General features: G+C 37.7%; 2 protein-coding genes across 2 annotated transcripts in view; one reads left to right on the forward strand and one right to left on the reverse strand.

Moving 5' to 3' along the window:
- The first annotated feature begins 17912 nt into the window (after window positions 1–17912).
- On the forward strand, window positions 17913–18958 carry LOC122668804. The gene has a single exon (XM_043865339.1). The coding sequence runs from the start codon at window positions 18037–18039 to the stop codon at window positions 18955–18957; it is 921 nt and encodes a 306-aa protein (XP_043721274.1). The 5' UTR covers window positions 17913–18036; the 3' UTR covers window position 18958.
- A 6040-nt stretch (window positions 18959–24998) lies between these two features.
- The window catches only part of LOC122668813 (adenine phosphoribosyltransferase 3-like), a 31647-nt gene continuing 30039 nt past the window's right edge, over window positions 24999–26606 (reverse strand). Inside the window, exon 6 of the mRNA XM_043865350.1 lies at window positions 24999–25260. Coding sequence (XP_043721285.1) covers window positions 25207–25260 — 54 coding nt within the window. The 3' untranslated portion in view covers window positions 24999–25206. The remainder of the gene's footprint in view (window positions 25261–26606) is intronic.

Below are 26606 nucleotides of genomic sequence, written 5' to 3' on the forward strand. Positions count from 1 at the left end.
GGGAGACATGAATCTCAGTGTTTGGCACTCGAGCTCCCAAGCAGGCTCTTGTCTCAGCATTCAACAGAAATTTAACACTTCAAAGGCTACAATGACGAGGTAGGGATGATAATATCCCTGTAACTGCTGCCCCTAGGTTCTCAGAACAACTTTATGGAACCACACTAATCAAACTGAGAAACCCTTTTTTTTGCTGGTTCAAACTGATAAACTTAACAGTAAAAATAAAAAGGTAACAAGACTTGTCATTTCACACCAGATACTGACCTTCCTCACAAGTACAGGATGACATACCAACCATAACGTTGCTTGAGAACTTAACAAATTTGCAATTTCTCTTCCTTTGATTAGTTTGATTCCATCTTCTTGGTGCTCATGTGTTGTGTATCTTGGTGCACCTCATTCCCTAAAACCTACTTTCTTATTAGCTCAAGTAGTCACAATGCTTAATTTTCTCCTCTCTAAGCCCTTTCATTCCAACAGATTTACTGCCATAAATGCCTTTATAGCTCTTAACCTTGACCTAAATGTGCCCTTTAAATATCCCAGACGAAAATGAGAACTTCAGCCAAAATCCAGACTTAAAAGCAACTATTAGGATTTTACTCTCTCCTTGCTGCATTTTCAGACATTTTTGCAGCCCTAATGCGCCTTGCCATCCATTACGCATTATGTCTTTGCAAACTGAAGCTTTAATCTTTTGTCCAATTTAACTTATTTAAAAAAAAAAAAAAACCTAACCAGCCTCCCGAAATCAGAATCCTTGTCCTAGCCTCTATATTTTTAAACTTTACTCAAAGTCATAAACCTAACCCGATACAGATCAACCTTACAGTCCCCAACCCTAAATCTTATGATTTTTTCAAATAAAAGTTTGCACTTCCCCATCCACATCATTAAAAGTTAGCAAACAGAAAATCATATTCACTGTATTGTTATTCAACTCAATGGTTAGTATACTCAGATACACAGAAAGCGTTGAACTAACTTATCACACACAACTAATGAGAAATAAGAGTAAGTGAAAACCAAGTGAATCCGATGCTGCCACATACAGATAAAAAGCAGGAAATAAGCAGAATATCTCCCGCCATACAGCTTCTTGTGATGTCTTAACAAAAATTTTGGTTAAGGAACATAAATTACAAAAGGGATATCAAACTTCCAATAAATCTAAAACTTTTTAAGTTAATTACAATTAAGGATTCAAGAACACCCAAACAAGCGCCGGCAATAACATCGAAAACAAAATGCCGGCCATGCAAAATCCTAGAAATCGATGTAGCTGCTGACCACAAACATACGACCAAGATGAAGAGTTCAATGGTCTTACCCCCAGAATCGATCCACCGATTGATGAATTCGTCGCCCGAAGATCTAAGCTGAACCAATGCCTCTCCAATGGAAGCCGAGGAGAAATACAAGAAGGAGGCGATGAAGCAAACCCTAGAGGAGTGGCCACTGGGAAAAGACCAGTGATCAACAGAGAGCGTTAAATGCATTCCCTTGTTGTAGACTGGACGAGGGCGACGAATAAGGTACTTGATAAGTCCGACCAGGACAAGGTCGAGCAGAGATCCGAGAAAGAGACCGATGAGGATGGAGCGGAGGTGATGGGATCTGGTGGCAAGAGGGGAGAAGAAAAGCGCGACTGGGATTGGAAACCAGAAACGGCCGTCGCCGGAAATTTCAAGGGCTTTGAGGACGGAACGGGGGAATACCTGGCATATCGTGTGGATGTGAAGAGACCACGCCGTGTCTATCTCGATCAGACGGCGGGGAAAGGAGTGAGATTGTGATTCAGTGGTGACGGGGGTGGTTTTGGGTGGCGCCGGTTCTTCGCCTTCTCCCATGATTGGGAACTTGGCGTTCGTCGGAACAGCCGACAGAAAATTGCTCTTCCAATTTGACATTCAAAGTTTCAAAACAAATAACTGTGAATTGGGCCAAGGTCAACCCAACCCAGCTCCACTCCGCGCCTAATAGCACAAGTTTGGTCCGGGCCTGGACCTTCAGCCCAAGCCTTTGAACATGAATCAAAGTATCAAATTATCTACGATTCCTGAACATTGTGAGCGACACATGATTTTCATTTAACTTTACAAATCACCAGGGACTAAGGGTGTCAAAACAAAACCGAAACCGTTTATCGAAATCGAATCGAACCGTTTAAGTCGGAATCAACAGACCGTTTAAATAAATGATCAGGTTATGGTTTCATAAATGCTACTGTTTAGTGGTACGGTTTGATCCGATTTTAATTGATTAATCCAACGGTTTCAGGCCGTTTAATCCAATTACAACCGATTATAACCGTTTAAATCAAATATCAAAAGATTCAAAACCTAACAATAGCAACTACTAAGTACTAACCACTAAGTCACTAACTCACTAAGTCATGTTTCTTCAATAAATGATTTCTTTTTTTCAAAAAAAAAAAACTAATAACTTCATAATTAATAACTAATTACTAATAACTATTTAGTATTATTACATAAAAGGTAAACTGTTTTCTACCCTTAAAAAATAAACAAAGGGTAAACAGTGATTGTAGGTACAATATTTTCATGGGATCTATCGTCCATTGAAGGTATTTATTAATTAAAAGAGAGGCACTACAAGCTACAACCCATTTTCTATTAAAAGATGCAGGAGGTTTGGTTTGAAAACTATTAAACTATTTAGTAAATCAGGGATGTTATTCATAATCGGCTAACCAAAACTGTGTAGAACCATTTAACCGAAAATCGTGTAAAATCGTGTATAACCATTTAACTGAAACCGTTTAAAAATCGTATAACTGAAACCGTTTACTAAATGGTTACGGTTTTGGATATGCAACCATTTAACTAAATGGTCTGGTTACGGTTTCTATCCTCAAACAGTCAAAACTAAACCGAATAAAACCGTTTAACCAAAATCGGACCGTTTAACACCCTTACCAGGGACCCTCTCCAAAGTCAGACCCGTAGTGACAGGAGCCTCGTGTACTAGGTACGTCTTTGTTTTTTTTTTTTTTTTTCAAATCACTAGAGACATCAGTCTAGGACTGATGGTTGGGACCACTCGTCATAGTAGTGCCTAGGGTATGTTGGTCTCGAGTTCGAGACCGCTCCTCCCCTAGTCCCCTATCGCCTACATAGGGGTGTCAATTGGTCCGGTTCTGGGCTATCAGTTTGGTTCTCTAATGGTTCCGGCTCTAAGATGTTAATATTAGATCCGGACCAATAAGCTCACTAGTTCCAAATTTGAGATTCAAGACCAGTAAGTAATGGGTGGTCCGATTTCAGTTCCTAAGCGGGTCCAAACATTATTATAATGTAGAGCCCAAAACAAGGACAATAGGAGTTGCCCTAGAAAAATGGTAGACGTTCCAATGTATCAATGTATATATTATCACTCATGCGAACAGATATGTTATACTTGAACTAATTTTGATGTCTACAACTTTCACATAATTCCTCATATTTAGACTTTATTTATGCAGAGAGAGAGAGAGAGAGAGAGAGAGAGAGAGTTAGTTTAGAAATAGCAAACTATAATAATAATTCGCCATCTGTCATCACCAATTTGGTGGTTCGTGAATAAAGATTTTTATTGAAACAATAATCTATACATTGCAATTGTTAGATATGAGTGGAGATAATACCAAAAACACAGCTTCTGAAGTTGTTTTTCTTTTGTATGACATAATTCGTCAGATTTTATTAGATGATAATCCAGTCCTAGTCATTTTTTCTGGTTCTAACGGTTCCTTAATGGTTCCTGGGACCAGACTAGATCCGGACCTATAAGCTATTGGGTGGATTGGTTCTGATTCCTACCGGGCTGGTTCCGATCCGATTACCGGTTCCAATCCAAAATTGGCACTCCTATGCCTACAGCTCGCTTGTGGGTCACCCCTAGTGACTTAGATTCTAGCACCAAAAGAAAGAAAAAAAAATAATTACAAATCACAATATCGGTTTTTCTTTTTAGATGGAGTAGGTAGTTGATGCAATGATGTTTTTCTCTTTTTTTTGACTTGTTTTCCTTAAGCCATGGTGAAGAAAGAACTCCTTCAACAAAGGTCACAGGGGAAAGTGAAAGGCATTTTAAACTTCCAAAATATAGAGAGTAAAAATGATGGTAAATTTGTGGGCAAACACTTTCACTGTGGATGAAGGAAAACTTTCACCTTCTGGTTATGTATTAAAGGTCATGACTCATGAGTCATGATCAACCCTATAATTGTGTTTGGGATTGAGTTTCCTTCACCCATTGTGAAGAAAGAATCTCTCTTAAGCCAGCACATATGACCCTTAGATCGGAATTGAGGGATCTTTGTGTCCTCTAGTTCCCTGCCTGACCCAGTTCCCCCAGTGTCTGTAATAAGAGGGGAGGAGGCAATGACCATCCTACCCTTGCCCGAACACTCTGCCTGAATGGGATCCACCCCCCTTATTACAGGCATTGGGGGAATTGGATCAGGCAGGGAACTGGAGGAGATAATTTTCCTGGAATGGAGTAAGGTAATTTTAATCACATACACTAGATGTGGCGGTTTAATAATAAAAATAAAAATTTTCAAGAATCCAATCATAAGGTCGCATCACTTTGGATTATTCGTGAAAAATTTCTCCATTTATATTTATCATTAGGGCTATGTTTGGTTGACAATAAATGGATAGAAAAGAAAAAAAAATATTCAAAATTTTTCGAATTTGAGGACAGGGACAGAGAGAGCGCCTAAGAAATATAATTGAGCCATGATACTCATGTTATGATGATGATGGTTGTAAAGGATACAATAAAATCAGAGATTATAAATATAGCCCTGATAAGAATGATAAGATATGATGTGGGTTCTTTTTTGCCATGATAATGGTAATCACAACCTCAAATAGAGAGGGGGACCATACTGATCACATAAACCTGGTCAAGGATTCTAGTGGAAAAATCCTATCAAATCAGGAGCCTGCAGAAGAAGAAGAAGTACTTCTAGAACCCAACTACGATAATGTCACCTTCTCTAGTGAGGTTTGACCAAAAGGCTGACTCTCATGATCCCATCCTTCATCATCACAGTATATATTTCACCTTTACCTTTTCTTTTAATTGGGTCCTTCATATGTGTAGGTGGTGGTGCAGCTTGGAGATCTTCGAGGTTCCATTTGAGTCAAAAGGTGCATCGGTATATTGTTTCTATTTTTCAAAAAGCAAAAATATAGGGTTCAGAGTCATCGAATAACATAGATGGATTAGGAAAATCTCAAATGGATTCATGTCTTTCATCCCAACTCAGAGTTGCTCTAGGCCATAAATTATGCTCATCAAATGATTTATGAGAACAACAATTTTTATCTTTTCAAGTGCGGTAAACTGCCTACTGCACTCGGGCACTCGGGCACTCGTGCACCGTTGGATGGATAGTGCACCTTTAAGTGCATATGTCCGATGGTGCATTGGGCAATGCATCGCACATGTGGACGGTGATAGTGTTGTTTTACAAAGGGGTGAGATTTTGAAGTGCCACATCAGCAGACAAAATAATTAATGATGTCTCATGAGCTTTTGTAAATTCATCACCCCAAATTAACCAAACAAGATTAGGGTGAGATTTTGAAGTGCTATATCACCATTTTCCTACCCCAGCTAAGTCTCTTTTAAACAAACGAGGCCTAAGGATATATCTATTGTATTACATAAGAATTGCATTAAATGTTGCTTTAAATTACTTTAAATCTTTTACAAACCTTATTTTACCTCTATATTAAATTATTCTTTTAGTAATGAAACAAAACGTAAAAAAATAAGATTACAGATCTATTGACTGTCTTGGGATGTCAATAAGAAAATCCTATTATGTCTAGGATTGTTAATCTTAATTTTGTCAGTCCAGATGCTTCAAAAAACTCTGGTTTTTCAATCAATTTTCAAATACCATTCTTACATATGACAACGATGGATCAGAAATGCCAAAAGCTAGTTCCCATCCTAGTTTTTTGGAAATTGGTAATTGAAAGAAAACTCATGATAGTTTCCAAGAGATATAGTACTATTAGAGTATTAGTACAATTCAAAAAATCATTTGAGCATGCTAATGATTCAGTTAAGGTGATCTTTGTGGTAATAATTTGTAGGAATTTATATGAAGTGACTTATCTGAAGAAATCTTACCACAGGAAAGTGTGTAAACTTTGAGTTGTTCTTCTAAGATGTGTGTTGATAAAAGCTGAGATGTGCCACTTGCCATTTTACTAAACTTAATATTTGCCCTCTTTGGTGTAATCGGGTTTAAATACACAACTGACTCCAAGATAAACAGATTTTGGCTTCTGACAGCAAATGTACACTCATCCGATGTGTCCTTTTGAGTACAGCGGAGTAGTGTTTAGTCCTCAAAAAATGTAATGCAATCGATAAATCACGATTCTGATTTATGTAAATATATGGGGGCATCATACTAGTATCGCAAGAGAGAGAGAGAGAGAGAGAGCAACAAATGTTACAGTACTTCTAAAGTGCCTTTCTACCTCTATTTGTAGAGTACACATGCCTTCAAGGCACTACATGGATTGGGTGTGTTCACTGGTTCCTATGGATTGGATTAAAAGATTCTAATCCTAGGGTTAAGATTTAAGTGTCCTTTGAAGGTACCCAATGATGTAGGTGTCTCTTAGTTCCAACGGATTAGAATAAATATCCCAATTCGAGTGTTATGAATGCACTTGTGCAAATGGATATGCCTTTGTAAAGAGACATGTCCATCATGGTAAAAAAACTTGATTAAATTGAATCTAAAAAATGATTAAAACGTAATCATCAACAAATGGTGTCAGTGGTCAATCAAACCACAAATCCTCAAGCACAACTTGCCAAAGGTCGACGTGTGAATAAGCCTAAAATCAAGTTAACTGTAGAAAACCTAGGACCTATAACCAGTAACTTGAGAGAAGAGAAAAAGGAGAGAATGAGAGAATAATAACTTGTCCTCTATTTATAATAGAGGGGAAATTACAAATAGAAAGGGGAACTCCTAATCAGATTAGAAATTCCTAATCATGATAGGATTCCAAGTTACAATAGGAAAAAAACTAGAACAAACAACTCAAACTGAAACTAAGACTAACAACTCACAGTAGAATTAGGACTTGACATAATTAGAAACTAGGACTCCAACTAGGACTAGGAAAATAAAAGATACACATATCAACTAAATCACTGTTCACGTGAACAATACTTCTCAACATTAATTTTGAGCCAAAAGAATAACCCAAAATCAAGCCAACTTTGAACCAAAAAAAAAAAATTAAATACACCACACCGCACTGCACCATGTCACACCACGACACAACACGACTCGACTTGGCTCAGCTTGGCTCAGTGCATGCATGTGTGAAAAAGCACCCTGCAACCCCCTGACACATGAGTGAAAGGGGAGAGTCTCTCCTCTAAGGTGTCGTACCTCCATGGTGCTGCGTAGGACTATTGCGGGAACCAACCCGCCGTGCCGCAAACACTTCTGCGGCCTCTAGATTGCCTCAAGGTTAAAAAGGTGGTTTTTTTTTTTTGGGGGGGGGGGGGGGGGGGGAAGAGGGATTTAAGGCCATTGAAGGCTTCCATTGGCTATTTTGGGGATTTTTGGGACTGAGGGAGGTTCTCATTGAGTGAATCCTTCTTGAGAGAAGTGTCACTTGTTTGTTCGTGTTCGGTTATCGTCATTGCCGAGAGAGGGTGGCAATTTTCAGTGTCTACATCGACCCAATTACAAATACAAATCTAATAATAATTATGTGAACTTGCAAAGTACAAGACATATCCAACCCCAACAACAAGCTCCAGTTTCAAGAACTGTTGCTCTCTAGCGACTCTCATCCCATCCTAGTAGCTCCTTCGTCTATCTTCTCGTCAAGCTGCTTTGAGTGGAGACTCATCCTATTGTCAACAACTCCATCATCATCTACCGAAAGCTCATGACATTTGAAGTTATATATCCTCCACCGACGTCCTCCTCTCAATTTCTCACTTTCTCTCTCCCCCTCACTCCCTCTTCCTCTACAACTCCACCCTATGCATGCCCCACCTCACCTCTACCTAAGGGTGTTAAACGGTTCGGTTTGGTTCAAATCGCTTAACTAAACGACCTCAATTTTGAAACCATAATCGAATCATTTATTAAATGATTTCACGGTTTCGGTTTTAAACGGTTCGATTCGGTAAACGATTTATATTCGATTTTGGCACATTATATACATTTAAGAGTGTTAAACGATTTATTCGGTTAACCAGTTTGGTTCAGTTCAAACCGTTTAACTAAACAACCTCAATTATAAAACCATAACCAAACCATTTATTAACCGGTTTCACGGTTTCGGTTTAAACGATTTAATTTAGTTTCGATAAACGGTTTCGATTTGATTTTGACATCCTTACCTCTACCCATCAACCACCCCCACCCCACCCTTTGCCCTTGCCCTTCCTCTCCCTTTGTTTTTTTTAAAAAAATCGCTAGACACACATGCCACTACAGTAAGGGTGTTAAACAGTCCGGTTTCGGTTAAACGGTTTGGTTCGGTTCGATTTTAACTACTTGAGGGTAGAAACTGTAACCAGACCGTTTAGCTAAACGGTTGCATATCGAAAACTATAACCATGTAGTAAACGGTTTCGGTTATACAGTTTTTAAACGGTTTTGATTAAATGGTTATACACGATTTTCGGTTAAATGGTTCTACACGGTTTTACACGGTTTGAGTTAACCGATTATGAATAACATCCCTGATTTACTAAATAGTTTAATAGTTTTCAAATCAAACCTCCTACATTTGTTGCATGTAGTACATCTCTTTTAATTAGTTAACACCTTCAATGGACGATGGATCCCATGAAAATATTGTACCTTCAATCACTATTTATTTTTTTATTTTTATTTTTTAGATAGAAAACGGTTTACCTTCTATTTATTAATACTAAATAGTTATTAGTAATTAGTTATTAATTATGAAGTTATTATTTTTTTTTTTTTGAAAAAAGAAAATCATTTATTGAAGAAACGTGATTTAGTGAGTTAATGAGTTAGTGGTTAGTACTTAGTAGTTACTATTGCTAGGTTTTGAATCTTTTGATGTTTGATTTAAATGGTTATAATTGGTTATAATTGGATTAAACGATCTGAAACAATTGGATTAATTGATTAAAATCAGATCAACCTGATTAGCTAAATGATGGCATTTCTGAAACCATAACAAGACCATTTATTTAAATGGTCTATCGGTTCCAATTTAAAAGGTTGGATTCGATTTCGATAAATGGTCTCGGTGTTGTATTGACACCGTTACACAACAGCTCCATTATTCCGATTACCCCTCCCCCCACTCTGAATCTGCAGGTTTCGGCTCCCCCTCTTTCTTTAAGATTTCAAATCGTAAAATACTGACACGTGTCCATCATGTTACCTTTTCAAATCATGACTTTTCAAGAGAATCGGCAAAAATTATGGGATCGCTGTAGTAAATCGGGATCAATCAAAGTCAATTTCGATTCAAATCAATCAATTCAATCGATCTGATTCCCATTTTTTAAACCATGAATCTCTCAAAGCTGCACAAGAACAGATTTTTCTTTTGGTCTCACGGAGAAATGAAATAAAACGAAAATGGTGACTGAAATCTGCTACTAACTCATGGTCTCATGCCATAATTTATTGAGGAAGTAATTGAGAATGAAAGTTGGAGTGTTTGGAGGCCCCAAAACTCTCATGCGTCGAGGCTCTTGGTCTTGGAATAGTATTTATAATACTATTTTTTTATTGAGATCTTTTACTTTTAGGAAAATAGGAAATGGCTAAGATACTGTTTTTTTGACTGATCCCTGGATACATTTCCTGGTTTCACAATCTTACCCAATGACTCTCCCAAATTGTATCGTGAAAAAGTCTCTCACTTTATCAGTTCTTCTTCTTGTTGGGATGAGAAACTCTTAAAAATCTCTAAACCATCACTTCTTCCCAATATTATCAATATCTCCCCCTCTAATGTTTCTGACTCTTGTTGGTGTACCTTAGCCAATGATGGTAAATTTAGTATGAAATGTGCGGTTAATTTTTGCCATACTTTTTCTTTTCTTAATTTCACTCCTTCCGTTTGGTGGAATTTTTTTTGGAAACTGAATTTACATTCTAAATTTAAAATATTTTTCTGCTGTGTATTACATGTAGGGCTTCTGGTTAAGGATATAATTTCGAAATGGAGTTAGATTGATTCCACTTGTGCTTTCTGTTGCACTTGTGTCGAAACCCACTGACATATTTTCCTCACCTGTGACTGGGTTAAACATATTTGGGCAACCGGTCCTCTAGGTCTCAGAACAGAGTTTATCAGTCATTCCTCCCTGGAACAATTCTGCCTTTCTACTTTAATGAACTACAAGCTTGATAAGTCTTCCCTCACTTGTTTTTTTTTCAGTTTTTATTATAACTTGTTATATTATTTGAGAAACCAGGAGCAATATTATTTTTAGATTCATTAAACCTAATCCTCTATTGGTTATGAGGAAGGTGGACCTTTGGATGAAGGATTTACATATATCTCCCCCCTCATTCCCGCCCTTGGATGTAACAAATGATGAGTTTGAGCTGACTTTTTCTGCTTTACCTACTTTACATTTTCTTGTGTTGGTATGTGCAGGACACGACTCTGGGAGCATAGGACCATCAGGGTGGGCCTCATGCATTTTGCTAAAGGGCAAATTTATTTTTATCACAACAGAGACCATATATCCGACTTATTTTATGGAACCAGAACTTTTTGGAATACTCACAGGATTAGATCATGATACGAAACTAGGGTTGAAGATGAAAGAAGTTTAGTGCTCTCACAAGAATCTGCCCGGTCTTCTTCCATCTCCATCCCAATCTCTGTGGCCTTTGGAAATCATAAATCTCTTTTTGCAGGTGACGGACATTTCTAAGGAAGTGTCATTTTCCTTTTGTCATATTCACAACTTAACAAAATTATTGTGTTTTTGGGCCGATAAGACATTAAACACCACGTCGAATTTTGTGTATAACCTTGATGTAAATTTGCCTTGTAAGTAATATATTATTTTTATGTTCTCATTACAAAAAAAAATGTAAAAATTTCATGGACACCCCTTAAAAGTATCTAATATCTCATAGATATACCAAACTTGATCAAAATGTCACAGACACCCCAAACGTTAAGCGCAGTTAGTACCCAAAGATGAAATATCCATTTTACTCGTTAGTTATTTAAATAAAAGGATAACACAGTCATTTCATCTTCTTCGCTAAATATCTATTTTATCCCTTAGTTATTTAAATAAAAGGACAAAACTATCATTTCATCTTCTTCTGGCTCTGGCTCCGGCTCCGGCTCCGGCGACCATCAGTACCGGTTTCGGTTCATTTTTGGGTAGTTTGTGGTAATTTGAGGTTGTTTTGGGAGTTTTCTCAACTTGTTCGACAAGAATGCGTTCGATAACTCGGACATTAAGTTCCTTTTGATGAGTCTCTGAGGTGTTCGTGTTTTTCCAGACTGTTAGGTTTTGGGTTAAACAAAACTAGCATTTTATTTTTTCGCTTGCTTTTCCATCTGCTTTGATTTTTAACAGAGATGATGGAGAAAAGACTTAATTTTGTTTCTTTGTTCTTCGTCGTTATTTAGTATGGAAGAAATACGCGATTTTGCTGCTGTAGAACCGCTATGAAGCTTTTAGCCTTTTTCCATTGTTGCCCCCTTTTTGTGGTGGGGTGGGGGCCGGTTTGGTCTCAGAGGTTTCATTTCTGTCTTTGCAGTTCTCCCACAGTTGTACAAATATCGTGCAGATCTCTGATGAAGACTTCGGCTTACATATCTGAAGCTACTGAGCTTTGAGCGGTTGTTGAGCGTGACTTTGGCTTTTGCGAACAATTAGCCTCCTGACTTTTGCTTTTGCGCACAATACTGACATTCCATTATTAGACCTGCTTCAAATGGTATGCGTGGGAATTTGATTCTGTAACAGAAGGAGGGGTGGTGGTGGTGGTGGTGGTGGTGGAGGTGGCGGGGTTGCAGGGGAGCAAGAGAAGGAGGGCTGGAGGGGGTGGTGGTGGTGGCGGCGGCGGCGGAAGAAACAGAAGAAGAAGGGAAGAAAATGGGTTTCCCAGGTAAGGGTAATTTCGCCATTTAAGTGGAAAATAGAGAAATGGGGAAATGGGTTTCACAGTAAGGATAATTTCATCATTTAAAAAGAGTTAACAGACACACTTAATTTAACGGAGTAGACTAAATTGAAATAAATTCATAAAAGTAAGGGGTGTCTGTGACATTTTGATCAAATATGAATCGTAAGTTTAGACTAACGGAGTAGACTAAATTAAAATAAATTCATAAAAATAGGGGGTGTCTCTGACATTTCTGACATTTTGACGAAGTATGAATCATATGCTTCTGAGATATTAGATACTTTTAGGGGGTGTCCGTGAAATTTTCTCAAAAAACAAATAATTGGAATGTTTGGACTTTGGAGTCTTTGGACAAGAATTTAATACCTGTAGCTTGAATTAGAGCAACGGAAAAAAAGAAACAGAAAAAAACCTGTTAGCAGGATTTCAGTTGTGGACTTCAACCATGGCTCAAAGTTCAGATTTCAAACTCATTAATGAATTCACGGCTCGACTTTCTACGCCAACTTTTGTCAAATAAGAAACACAAAAAGCTATTAATGGCATGGCATTATTAAATAATTTAATTAATGGAAATTAATATCCAAGGACAATAGGATTTTTTTTAAGCCTTATCTGTAAGTATGGAGAATCGGAGATTCGTGATATCTGTGCCCCACCTATATTTATTTTGGCCATTAAGAGGAAGCTTAATCAACCTAAGTCCGACTAATTGGATCAATTCAAATCGGTCGGGATCAACCAAACTCATTTTTTATCGATCTAAAATGGCCGATTTATGCTGATTCCATTTGAATCAAAATCGTAATCAGCTGAGATCAATATATTTGAGCTGTTTTTTTTTTTTTTTTTCGGGGGGTAGGAATCAGAGGAGGGGTTACAATAGATAGGAAGTACATTTTTACTACAGGACTACAATATTACTGGCCAACAGGGGGATCATTATCACCTATAATTCTGACACCTTCCAATTCCCTATAATCTCTCACATGGGAGTGAAATGACCATTTACCCCATTGTCTTGGGAAGTGTGTCCAAACAGTGGGTAAGTGGTCATTTCAGCTCCCATGTGAGGGATTGTAGGAGAATTAGAGGGTGTTAGAATTGTAGGAGATAAAAATTCGCCAACAGGGTTACAGAGGGATACACATTGAAGCAAGGGGCTATTGACAATATATTTGAACCTTGGCCGCAAGGGACTATTGACAATATCTCAAATGGATGTATGAGATGGTTTTCATTGTGGATCATATCTTCCATTATTGAAGGAGGGGGGGGGGTGCTAAAATTATCTCTTCAGGTTCTTTGCCTGGTAGAGATCCCTAGTGCCTCTAATAAGAGGGGATGTGGATCCCATCCGGGCAGGGGGTAAGGTAGTCATTTTTACCCCTATGAGAGGAACTGTACGAACTGTACCAGGCAGGGAACCTGAGAGAATAAAGATTTGAGAGGGTGTTAAACATTATCTACATATATAAATTAGGACAAAGTTTTTCTGCACTCATAGAGGGCAATTCACCTACCATCTTAGGGTTCACAAACCCCTTCTAGAGTTTTATATATTCCAAAATACCCTTTTGATACCCATTCCCACCCTCTCACGCCCCTCGATGAATGGGATCCCATTCACCATGGGTGGAGGGAAACTCGATCCTATAAATTATTATTATTATTTAAAGATTTATGATAGTTGTCCTGGAAAATTTATATAATTAAAATTTTTTTCTTAAAAATATAATTTTTTAGGGATAAAGAACGCCACCTAGTCGTGTGATGGGGCATGTACTTGTGCCTAGACACAGCCGGGAGTGAAATGATTGCCCCGCACCCATGGAAACACAAGGGTGTATCGGTCATTTCACACCTGACTGTGTCTGGGTGCAGATACACGCCACAACATGGTGGCATTCTTTTTCCCTTTTCTTAATTTCTTTGTTCATGTATTAAATTTTTTTTATAAAGTAATTAGTAATTAATATAAGTATTAGAGTTAAATTGTGTAGATATGTATTGATAATCTAATAGGTTCATAGTTTTATCCCAAAAAATAAAAAAAAATCATCAAAAGGTAGTGCTTTTAAATGTATTAATTATAAGGGCGCATTTGCAAGTTATGCATTTTTGTTAAACAAAAAAAAAAATTTGGTAGTACTTTTTTGTTAAAATTTACTTCGTTCAATATTTGAACTATTGTGAACAAGTAGAAAACTGATCAACCATATTCCTACACCTTGAAAAGAGGAAGCTCGGAACCCAACCATGCAAGTTCTCTGTCTAAGGCTCGCTTAGCCTTAAGACAAATCTTAATGATGGAGAGGTAGGAGAAAATCTCTGAAAATGTTCTTAATATTTTGGAAATATAACCTTCGAGCAGTTTCAGATCATTATCGATCATTCTCTCTCTGAATCCTTAATCTCACTTCTTTTGAGTTTTGATTTAAAACACTTCACCAACTACTAAACGAGTCAATTTGCACTAACCAACCGAGTCATATTCAAGCTTAACTGGGGTTCCAGGCTTCCAGCTGAAACTATATGTATTATTTTGGAAGAAAAAAGTTTAAATTTGGTGGTGACCAAGCAATAAGCACGCCCGTTATACACGCACTTCCCGGTGGTGGCTCAAGTGTCGATAGATTCTTTAGGCGTGAGGCCAAAGGCTGGCAAAAGCCCTTCACCCACCATCCTAAATTGTATTATTCAAATTCTATTTCTATTTCTCTCTCTCTCTCTCTCTCTCTCTCTCCTCATCTTTGTGTATCTTTATCTGCTGCTTACGTATCTCAATGTTGTCTTCTTCTTCTTCTAATGGGTTTGTCCCCATTGAGTTGTTGGGATTCATGCTTTGTTTTGTAAATTAGGTAAATATAAATTAGATTATAAACCAAAGGTTATTTAGAAAACTTGTCGTTTTCAGTTTTAGTTTCAGTGCATCCTTGGTTCCTTCTCAGTTTCCATTCTTCTTCTATTCTTCTATTCTATTCTCTCTCTTCTTTCTTTTCATTCTTGCCATTGGGTAGGAATTATTCTTATATTCTCTCGCACAGTCTTTCCTGTTAAATGAATCTTAAAAAAAACCCATTAATCAAAACCAGCCCATCCCTCTTAATCAGTCATTTAATACTTAAGCTCTTATTATATAAATTTTTCTTTATTAATAGTACTTAAGATTAGTAGTAATTACTATCTATCGTGGGTATAGCTTAGAATCTAGACGAGTTATTTTATAGACAACACATGACTATCTCCAATAGAGTGCACATGCACTTAATGGGGGCCACCCATGTATCATTAAACACCCAAAAGTCATCTTAATGATCTATTTTTTCACTAATCAAAATTATTAACCGATCCTAGGTAGTTGGAAAACCAGGTTTTTTGACTTGACTCGTTTTTCAGAAAAATCCGGTGACTCAATCTTATCAAACTCGGTGAAAGCGAGTCATGTTTTTTTGTTTTAAAATGAAAAAAATATGTATATATTATTAAAATATCAGAAAAATAAAGAAAAAATATGGGAAAATTAGAAGAAAAAAATAATCAAGGAATCACATATCAACGCATTTTGAGTTTATACCATTGAACGCATTTTGAGAAGTTAAGGGTTTCTTAAAGATTTACTATTTTACTCAACTCAGTTTTCTAAGTGAAACGGTTTTATGGTTTTTAAAAAAACAACTAAACTCGTTGAGTTTGTCATGACTCGGGTAAAAATATTGAGTCTTATTTGACTCAGATGATTTATGATCCAGTATTGTCATTTTTTATTCTGATCTAGTCTACACAACTCTTGATCAGATTTTACAAAATTTTGACTCGACTCGGGTGACTCGCCTTAGTCAAAACTTGGTTTTCCAACTATGATCCTAAGTACTTTTAGTTGCCTTGGTTAAGAGTTGAGAGAGAGAGAGAGAGAGAGCTGTTGAGCTTTGATCAATCAGGTTTTAATTGTTATATTTGAAGTGATGGGTCCTACAAAAGAAAGGTATCGACCCATGTATTTAGGTTGTAAGCCACATGGGTTACAATACAATAATGTGCTTAACTGCTTATTAGAAGAAATGGCCTTTTATCAAGGAGGAAAAAAAGGTGAGATTATGCCTGATATGGTGGTTGTTCTTTCTTTTTAGTTGAATTAGCTAGTGAAAAGTTTCTATAGAAAACAAACCCTTTTTGTAAGTAATATCAAATAGAGTGATACAGTTTTTGTGAAGGCCCATGCAACATTTGTCCTAATTCACCAAAAGAGAAAGGAAAAACACCTTTCCTTTATTCATTTCAACCTTACATTTTAAGAGAATCTTTACTTTATTTAAGAGGAAGAGATAGCTTTCAATGTTTAGAACAGTGAAAAATAATGGTTACTTGTTTTGAAAGGAATGACTAAGTCAGTACCCTCCATTGAAGGGTTGGTTGAAGAGTTTGTATCATTCAAAACTTTAAACTGATTAATTGTTTTCCGCCAACCGGTTGCGGAATGCATCTTTGCTTGCCACCACTCTATCCTATATCTCTCTCAATGATTTTAGTTGTTAAATCCAAAATAGACTAATAATTACTGGTGTTTCTCCCAAATTGTGGAAGAAATTTTATCCTTTTCAAGTAAAGTGTATTTAGTGATAAAAGAAATATGTATATATGTGAACATGCCAACAAACATCTAAATCACCAACCTTATTGGATTATTGTGTCGATGGTCCAACTCAAAACCTTAAGGGTAGTAGGTGTAGGTGGAGAGAGTTATTTGAGTATCTGAAGGCACCAAAGATATGAATAAACTAATGTGAGACTATAACTCTATAACTGTAAACATATAATACAATGTTTCTTAATCGTCAAATCAGCATCACAATAAATTCATGTAATATATTAGGATGATCAATTACATTGATGAGTTATCAGTATACTTAGAAAACCAGGTTTTTTTTTTTTACTTCACTCAGCCTTTGTAAAACCTAGTGAGTCAGGGGAGTCTTTTTAAAATTTTTATATGTATCTTATTTCTTATCTTTTCCCATGTGAAGAGTGACTAAGGCTATAGTTGCTTCACTAGTGAAGAAATAATGAACTAATATTGAAGATAACAAACAAAAATTATAGGATTTTGTTTAGTACTATACCAAACTTATAGTCTATGAATAGTATATGGTCCAATATAAAAACTCAGACAATGAATTTTACATGACTTGGGCAAAAAATTTGTCCATAAAAACTTGAATTGACTCAAACTTAGTTTGGTCATTTTGGTTAAGTCTTCATTACATTTGACTATGTTTCATGTTTACCTGACTCATCTTATATGACTCCAGTTAAAATCTGATTTTTCAACTGTTATAATAATTTATTTAATAAATAGTAAAAAAATAAATACATCATATTTGTATAGTAAATTAGTAGATGACACCAATGGGGATGTAAGATTAGGTATCATATAAGAGGGGCAAGATTGACTTTAAAAGAGAAAAGAGAGATGAAAACAATGAGCTAGCCTACGGTATACCCGGGACGCCCAACCTTTACCCTTTAATAATAAAATTTGTCTCTTTTTAAGGTAGGGACAAAAAATATGTTTTCTTGATGTACTTTTTGGAAACTTTGGGAGGGTAATTTGGACATTTCCAGAATTCGAAGCTAAGAAGGAGAGTCTCATTTAACGACTCACTTAAAGAACGAATGCTCTATAGCCTGCAATTGAATTATGTCCTTTTGACCCCTTCTCTCCCTCTCTCTCTCTCTGAGGCCTGAGCTGTTCCCTATGTATGTGTTCACATTTGGTAATCCCTCCAAGCCACCCCAAATGTAAATGCGATGCAATAGAGAGAGAGAATCCCCCAAAACGCAGAGAGGGAATTTAATCTTTGTTGTCGTTAATGGCGACTGGTTGGGTCAAATCGTTACAATGCAAATCGAGAGCCTTCGAAGACGTTTACCACCCAAACCCGAAGAAACTCAACCACTTGCTCGCCTCTTCGAGTTGCAGAAAGAGCGTTCAGAACCTCAAGGACGTCGTCGACACCACCAAGAAGAAGCCCAGAAAATCAAACCCACCATCGCCCAACCTTCCATCCAGTCTCAGACATTCAGGAGCACCCAGTAAAGCTGAATCCGGTTCAAACCCATCGAACCGCGTTCGACGCAGTGTCTCCTCTCGTCCTGCCCGAACGCCGGAACCCTTTTTTCCGTCGTTGACGGAGCTGCCTGAGGGACACCCATCTCGCAATGTTGTGGAGATAATCTTCCACACGAGCTGGTCGCCTAAGGTATTCTCCGGTCAGATCGATATGATGTTCAAGGTTCAACACCTGCCCAAGACGGTAGCTCGGTTCGAAGAGTATAGAGAGATGGTGAAGTCTCGTGCTAGTGGAGGCAATCGGAATAGCGACACCAGCAGCGGCGGAAGCAGCAGTAGTAGTAGTAGAGAGGATGATGATGCGCGGTGTGTTGCGGATGGAAATGAGTTGATGAGGTTCCACTGCCTGGGCCCCACCAATGGTTGGATCTATGACGCCGGTGGCATGTGTACCTTTTCCGGCAAAGATTCGGCTATATGTACTTTCTCCGGCAGCGGAGTAGCTCACGAGTGCGCCGGCGGAGGGAAAGGTAGGAGGGCTATGTTGGTGTGCCGAGTCATCGCAGGTAGAGTGTGTAAGCAGCTTGGGCTTGGGTTGCAGCTGAACCACTTTTTGGAAGGCCGAGTTGGGTTTGACTCGGTGAGTTGGGACAATGGAGAGCTCCTGGTATTTGATTCCCGGGCGGTATTGCCTTGTTTTCTTATCATCTATAAATTATAAAAGGAAATGTTCTTGTATTTATCATCTCATATTTTTTTAATGTAATTTTAGCTTCTTTTTTTTTTTTTGTTCTGGGCAAGATAAGAAAAAAATTGAAATGATAAATGCTTCAACATTGAATATTAATTTTAGGATAAAGTTTTCCTCCAACCATAGAGGAACCATAGAGAACGGTACATCCATCATCTTAGGATTCACAAACCCCAATCGGATTTTAGTATTTTCTCAAAAGACCTTTGATTGGGGCTGTAAACAGATTAGATTCAGCTCGAATAGATTGGGGCTGTAAACGAATTAGATTCAGCTCGGATAGTGCTATATTTGCATCCGCATCCGCATTCGATTAGTTATCAGATGGATTCAGATAGTGCTAAACAGATACGGATATAGATACGGATGGGATATTTTATTTGTTTACATGTAAATATAATTTTTTGGATAATTATAGCCTATCCGTATTTGCATTCGTTTAATTTTTTGACGGATTCAGATAGTGTTAAATAGAAATGGACACAAATAGGGAAACGAATTTTGACTATTTATTTACACTCCTACCTTTGATGTCTTTTCCTGCCCCACGGTGAAAAAGATTCGATTCGCTGTAGGTGGAGGGACACTGGATACTTAGTTTTATAAATATTTTTTTATCTTTTATTTTTGATGGGGTTTGACGAAGACTTGAGCTGTGATTTGATCTGGGGAGGGAGAGAGAGGGAGACTTGAAGGAGTTTTGGAGTTATTTTGTGTGTAGTTAATTTTCTACAGCACAGAAGGCAGAAGTTGTTTGCAATTTGGGGAATGATGCCATCATCAAGAGGAGGAAAGAAAGGGGTCCCACCATCTCTTTGAAGTCTCCTTGGACATATTATTAGACAGTTGAGGTTCCCTGTACGAAGTACTCACGGGTTGGATTTTTTTTTGGCCACTCGGGGAGTAGAATCATTAGTGTGTTTCACCCCAATAGAAACAGAAACCAAAAAAAAAAAAAAAAAAAAAAAAAATATATATATATATATATAATATTTTAAAAAATAAATAAAATATTTCATTGGTGTGTTGTTGTCAATTGGGATAAGGCTGAGTTTGGTTGTTGTTGTTGATGTTTCTTGGTTTTTTGGTGGGAATAAGGTGACTTTCGAGTTTTTTGTTTTCCTTGTGTGGTTTTTACATTGGCCCGATCTACCCAAGGGCTGCCCGGGGTGAAGATTAGAGAATGATTTATGTTGAAAATTATAGATTTATAGTTTGACGTCGATTATCCTTATCTTAGATGTCTTAATATGATCTTGTGTCATCTCCATCTAATGTCTTGTGATTTTTTGTTAGACCTCTAAATGGTATTTTGTGGGATATCTTATTTTATTTAACAATTTATGTAATTGCCATTCGCACCTAAGAAACAAGAGGGTTTAGTCATGAGTGATCATGTTTCAGTGTCTAGAGCCCATGTGGGGTTTAGATTCTGTTCACATTCTATTTTTGGTTTATGTCGGTCAATAGATAAATAAATTGAAATCTATTTCTGTCAAGATTGACCTGTTAGTAAATGACTAGAAAATGGTCGGTGATTGGTCAGCAAAGTAGTTATAATCACTTTCAAATAAGTAGGTAGTTGTGAAACTACCTGATAACTACAACGAAGTGGGAAGGTGCTACAGGAGATTGTGGAAAATTACTTAACCACCTAAAGGTGTTCATGGAAGTTACTAGAACTACCACAACTGCCAATGGAGCAATAAAAGAAGAGAATATGAAGAAGAAAAGGCCCTCCAGCCAATACAAACAATCTTTACAATTTATCTTTTTATCTTTCATTATCTCATCTTTTTAGATATAGATGTTTTATCTTTCATCCTTTAGTTCTTGTTTGGAGAATAACTCCAGCAATGCGTCTTTTGGGCCGTATTTCAGAAGATGTGTCCTACCCAAAGTATTGTTTTTTGACCCGTGTTTCAGAAGACAATTATCATAATCAAGTTACAAGTTTCGACAGATCATCGCTAAACAAGATGTGGGCACTTCAACGGATGCATTACTGGCAACAAGAGATTTGTGTGGTTAATGTAGTTTAGTGTAGTTTAACACCAAGTTGTACATGATCAACAGTCCGTAGACGATCAAGTATCAGCATCTGCAATGGCCATGTTATTGTCAAGTAATCAATTTGATTTTGAATCTTCTACCTTTGTTTCTTCCATTGCGATTTTCTTTGCCCAAAAGACCATAGAGTTAACTCAGGCACGGGAAAGATCTTACATTTATCCTGGTTGGAAATTAGAACATGTCGTCTTGTCCTGGTTGGGAATAGATCGTTTCGTCCTGTTTGAAAGTTAGAATAGACCGTTTCTAGCTTCGTTTGAACCTATGTAAAGACTTTGGCACGCCTGCGCTACCTCCACCACGTGCGTATACCATCATGTGTAAGTGTTGGATTTTTCCACCAACAGATTCAGACCCAATTCAAGAACTATTTTAGACATTTGGGTGCACTTGGTGGTGGTAAGCTGTCCATGGAAGAAAGTTGGTCCACGGAAGTTCCAGTGGTATAATTCTTAAAGCATTTTCTTCTTCTACTTTTACCTCTACCTCTACCTAAACCAGCATGGTTAGTAGCAAGTGGTAAGTGCCATGAGTCATGAAGAAGATGAAGGTTGTCATGAGTCATGACTCCATGATTCATGTATGGTTCTTACCAAAAAAGAAAAAAAGAAAAAATGAAAAAATGATTCATGTATGGGAGATTACTGGATGTAGCTTAATTCACGCAAAGGAAAGAGAATTCGGTGCTTGATTAAGACGGGGTATCCGTTTTATCAAGCAAAAACTATTTCAAGAATTAAAATGTGTGTTGCATGCCGAGCGTCAGTTTTCACTGCACAGTAGAGGTGGCCCACCGATGTATTAATTCTTACCAGATTGAAGAATAACCCATTGAAGGGTCGGTCTCTCTGATGAATGATGCGTTTGGTGGGCCATGTTTTGATGGTATTTTCCGCTGTCTCCGGATGGATGGACTTTAAACGCTGATCATTTCAGGGAGGTGCCATTTAATGATCTCCTCGTAGCCTGGACTCTGGAGAGTGGAGACTCTCTACACTTTTCATCCAAACAAAAAAAAACTCTCTACGCTACAGTTTTATGACTAGAGAAAGATGACCTTACTTTCTTTTTCTTCAGGAGCTTATGCAGTTTTAGGGAAAAAAACTTTGTTGGAACTTGGGAGTGTGGTCTATGTCAGTACTTTCATGAATATATCTTTCTCTCTTTTTCGAGTAAAAAAACATCTTTGCCCCCTTGTTTTAAGGAAGAGAGAGACAGACACATGAGAGTGCTGGCGTAGGCCACACTCCCAGATAGAAAATTACCTCCCCCAATTTTATTACTAGTTTCTTTTTTTTTGGGAAAAGTTCCAGGTGAAATGATGATTTCACCCCGTGAAATAAAAAAAAAAAACCACAAAAGTTGATGTCATTTAACTCATGCTGGTGCAGGAACCACACAACCGAACAACATCCTTTCAAATGCATTCCGATGATTTTTTTTTGAGATGCTTGTTTTTAAACAGTCCATTCTTTAGTATTGAAAACACAAATGGGCATCAAACCAAAAAACGGAATAGTTCTGGATTTGATGGGCTTCGATTGGTTTTGATCGCTCAGACTGTTATTAAAAAAAGACTTTAAAATAAGAGAAAAGATTTAGGTCAAATGTTCTCTGTGCCAGGGGCGCAGGCTGCGCCTAGATACATGGGGTGGGTAAAATGACCACCTTGCCCCCTGAATGGCAGGCCCATGTGTCTGGGCACAGGCTACGTTGTGGCACTGAGAACATCAGCCCCTTATCAAAAAAAAAAAAAAAAAAGAGAAGATTCATACAATACTGGATTGTAGATTCCTTTCCACACCCTTTCACATTATGAACCATGGGCCCAGTGATACTCTCCTCAAACAAATTGTAGAGCTCCTATTGAATAAAACCGGCTCCTGCCCTCTCATTGGTGCGGTTTGGGAACCTCAAAATGAAATTCAACAACAATTAGAAAAAAATGAACCAAGAAGTTTGTAGTTAACACACTAATTGGATATGGAACATGGGGAAAAAAATGGCCACATTTATGGTGTGTAGATTCTTTCTTTTGTCCTCTCACAGTCTGATCATGCGGGCTTGCAGTAACAGATTCTCTCCTCCTTGATCATATGGGTCTCCCTGTTGGAGTTAATACACTAATTGGATATGTAACATGGGGAAAAAATGGCCACGTTTATGGTGTGTGGATTCTTTCTCGTGTCCTCTCACATTCTGATCATGTGGGTTTATAACACACACTCTCCTCCTTAATCATATGGGTCTCCTTGTTGACAAAATTATTTCCCACCACGTGATTGATGTGGCATTGGAGTTAACGCACTAATTTGATATGTAACATTGGGGAAAAAATGGCCACATTAATAGTGTGTGGATTCTTTTTCGTGTCCTCTCACATTGTGATCATGTGGGCTTGTAGTAACACACTCTCTTCTTGATCATTTGGGTCTCCTTGTTGACGAAACTATTTCCCACCACGTGATTGATGTGGCATTGAAGTTAACACACTAATTGGTTATGTAACATGGGGGAAAAAATGGCCACATTCACGGTGTGTGGCTTCTTTCTCATGTCCTTTCACATTCTGATCATGTGGGTTTGTAGTAACACACTCTCTCCTCCTTGATCATATGGGCCTCCCTGTTGATGAAACTATTTCATCACGTGATTGATGTGCATTGGAGTTAACACACTAATTGGATATGTAACATGGGGGGAAAAAATGGCCACATTTACGGTGCGTGGATTCTTTCTCTTGTCCTCTAACATTTTGGTCATGTGGGCTTGTAGTAACACACTCTCTCCTCCTTGATCATGAGTCTCCCTATTGACGAAACTATTTCCCACCAAGTGATTGACATGGCATTGGAGTTAACATGCTAATTGAATATGTAACATGGGGGGAAAATGGCCATATTTACGATGTGTGGCTTCTTTCTCGTGTCCTCTCACATTCTGATCATGTGGGCTTGTAGTAACACACTCTCCTTGATCATATGGATCCTTGTTGACGAAACTATTTCCCACCATGTGATTGATGTGGCATTGGAGTTGACACACTAATTGGATATGTAACATGGGGAAAAAATGGCCACATTTATGTGTGTGGATTCTTTCTCCTGTCCTCTCACATTCTGATCATGTGGGCTTGTAGTAAGACACTCTCCTCCTTGATCATATGAATCCTTGTTGACGAAACTATTTCCCACCACATGATTGATGTGGCATTGGAGTTGACACAGTAATTGGATATGTAACATGGGGGGGAAAATCGCCACATTTACTGTGTGTGGATTCTTTCTCATGTCCTCTCACATTCTGATCTCGTGGGCTTGTAGTAACACACACTCTCCTCCTGGATCATATGGGTCCCTGTTGACGAAACTATTTCCCACCACGTGATTGATATGGCATTGGAGTTGACACACTAATTGGACATGTAACATGGGGGAAAAAAATGGCCACATTTACAATGTGTGGATTCTTTCTCTTGTCCTCTCACATTCTGATCATGTGGGCTTGCAGTAACACACTCTCTCCTCCTTGATCATATGGGTCTCCTTGTTGACGAAACTATTTCCCATCACGTGATTGATCTGGCAATGGAATAAACACATTAATTGGATATGTAACATGAGGAAAAAAAATGGTCACATTTACGGTGTGTAGATTCTTTCTCCTGTCCTCTCACATTCTGATCATGTGGGCTTGTAGTAACACACTCTCTCCTAGATCATATGGGTCACCTTGTTGACGAAACTATTTCCTAACACGTGATTGATGTGGCATTGGAGTCCCCCCCTCCCCCCCTCCTCCAAGGTTTGTGTGTGTGTGTGTGTGTATGCTGTGGATGCAGGCCTATGGCCGAACGACAGAATTATTGTGTTTGCTATCTTCTTCTTTGGTATTTTTTTACCCCATCATATTCATTATGGTATCAGAGCCAAGTCCATAAGTTAATCAGAAAATAACCTACAAGTTTCTCTAAATGAAATGCAAAGATGCATCAATAACAAAGGATAATAAAAATAACCTACCAATGTTTTACAAGGGAAACTGGAAACAACATTCAGGTTGGCAAAAGGATTCCGCCAACAACATGCCTACCATATACAGAGTGAACAACCATTCATCCGGAGCAGCACTTCAACCCTACCGGGGCCATTAGTAGGATTCCAAAAGGGTAAATAATGGCTTGCCCTTCAGTCGCTCACGACCCTGCAGTATCACATGACAGATACACAATAAGAGGCCAGTTCACCTTGTATTTTAGTCTGACTAGGAGGGGGGGAAAAACTCTACTGTCCACACATTCAGAATTAAATTCTGAAATTTCTGTGCTTATGAACTTGTATAGGAACATCTGAAATCTATCTCTGAACGAACTGTAAAAAGTAGGCAGGATCCCCAATTCACTTAATCATGGTCTTGGTGCCTAGTAAGAGTTATTTAGGTTCCAGGAAGTCATACGATCAACTTAGTTACTTCAAGCAATCCTAAATTTAGTTTACCACAGTAAAGAATTGTTCAACATACTCACAGCCTCACAGGTAACCACAGCAGGCAATGCTTGCTGATATCACAGTAAAAAATATCACGATGCCTGGCTCAATTATAGGTAATTTCATCACTCTAAGGAGCAGAAAATTTATGTACCCATCAGAATTCGTTATCCTGCATTGCAAAGCTGTTTAGCATTGTTTCTTCCTACTCGGTCTAACTTTCCACTAGTCAAATCGACAGAGCCTTTGCTGTTCTGCTTTGTTTTGTCCAATTAAGGACATAAGCATCATAAGGTTGGAAGTGTTAATGACTAGAATCTGGATTACTCATATTTTTTTTCTTTTTGAAAAAAAAAACAAACAAGAGGCTTGACTTGGGATTTGATGGATTCAAGAGAAAGTCAATGAAGCTGACCAGCAGATGAATGAAAATCAAATTACCCAAGAAAAAATGGAACCATATCATTGACAATCAGCTTAAAATGAAACAATCTTTTGTCCTTCAAATAAAAAGCATCCTGTTTTTCATTTTGTTTTATTTTCTTTTTCCTTTGTCTTTGGGGAGTGTTTACAGTTAATTTCAGCCAAATAAGAAAGTACATGGATATTTAGTGAAACAAACAGATCACTAAACCCTGCAGAATTCAGTTCCTTAACAAGTTTATTTAGATATTATGTTGGCTCCATGCAACAAACCAATATTGTGCCATCATAGGCAAGTAAAGATTTAAATGGAAAGTGTTTATGAGGTACAAAACTATATGGTTCCTACGCTTAACAAAAATTTAAATTTGTAGCATTTTTTGTCTTTTACTTCAGCAAATTGAGACTTAAAAAGACCAAGTGTTTGAGAGAAACAAAGTAAAAATTTTCATATACTGAAAAAGGATAATAATTTTCTTCCCCGGGTATGGGTATAGTATAAACACCAAGCCTATCGTTAGACTCAGTATGACGAAGCAATTACTGAACAGAAGAAAGAAATATTAAGATGGGAGGAGAAGGAAATGAAAAGAAAGCAGCACCATGTTTATTTGTACAGTTCTAAACTTCCACAGATCA

This window comes from Telopea speciosissima, chromosome 1 (assembly GCF_018873765.1).
Source record: "Telopea speciosissima isolate NSW1024214 ecotype Mountain lineage chromosome 1, Tspe_v1, whole genome shotgun sequence".
NCBI classification, from domain to species: domain Eukaryota; kingdom Viridiplantae; phylum Streptophyta; class Magnoliopsida; order Proteales; family Proteaceae; genus Telopea; species Telopea speciosissima.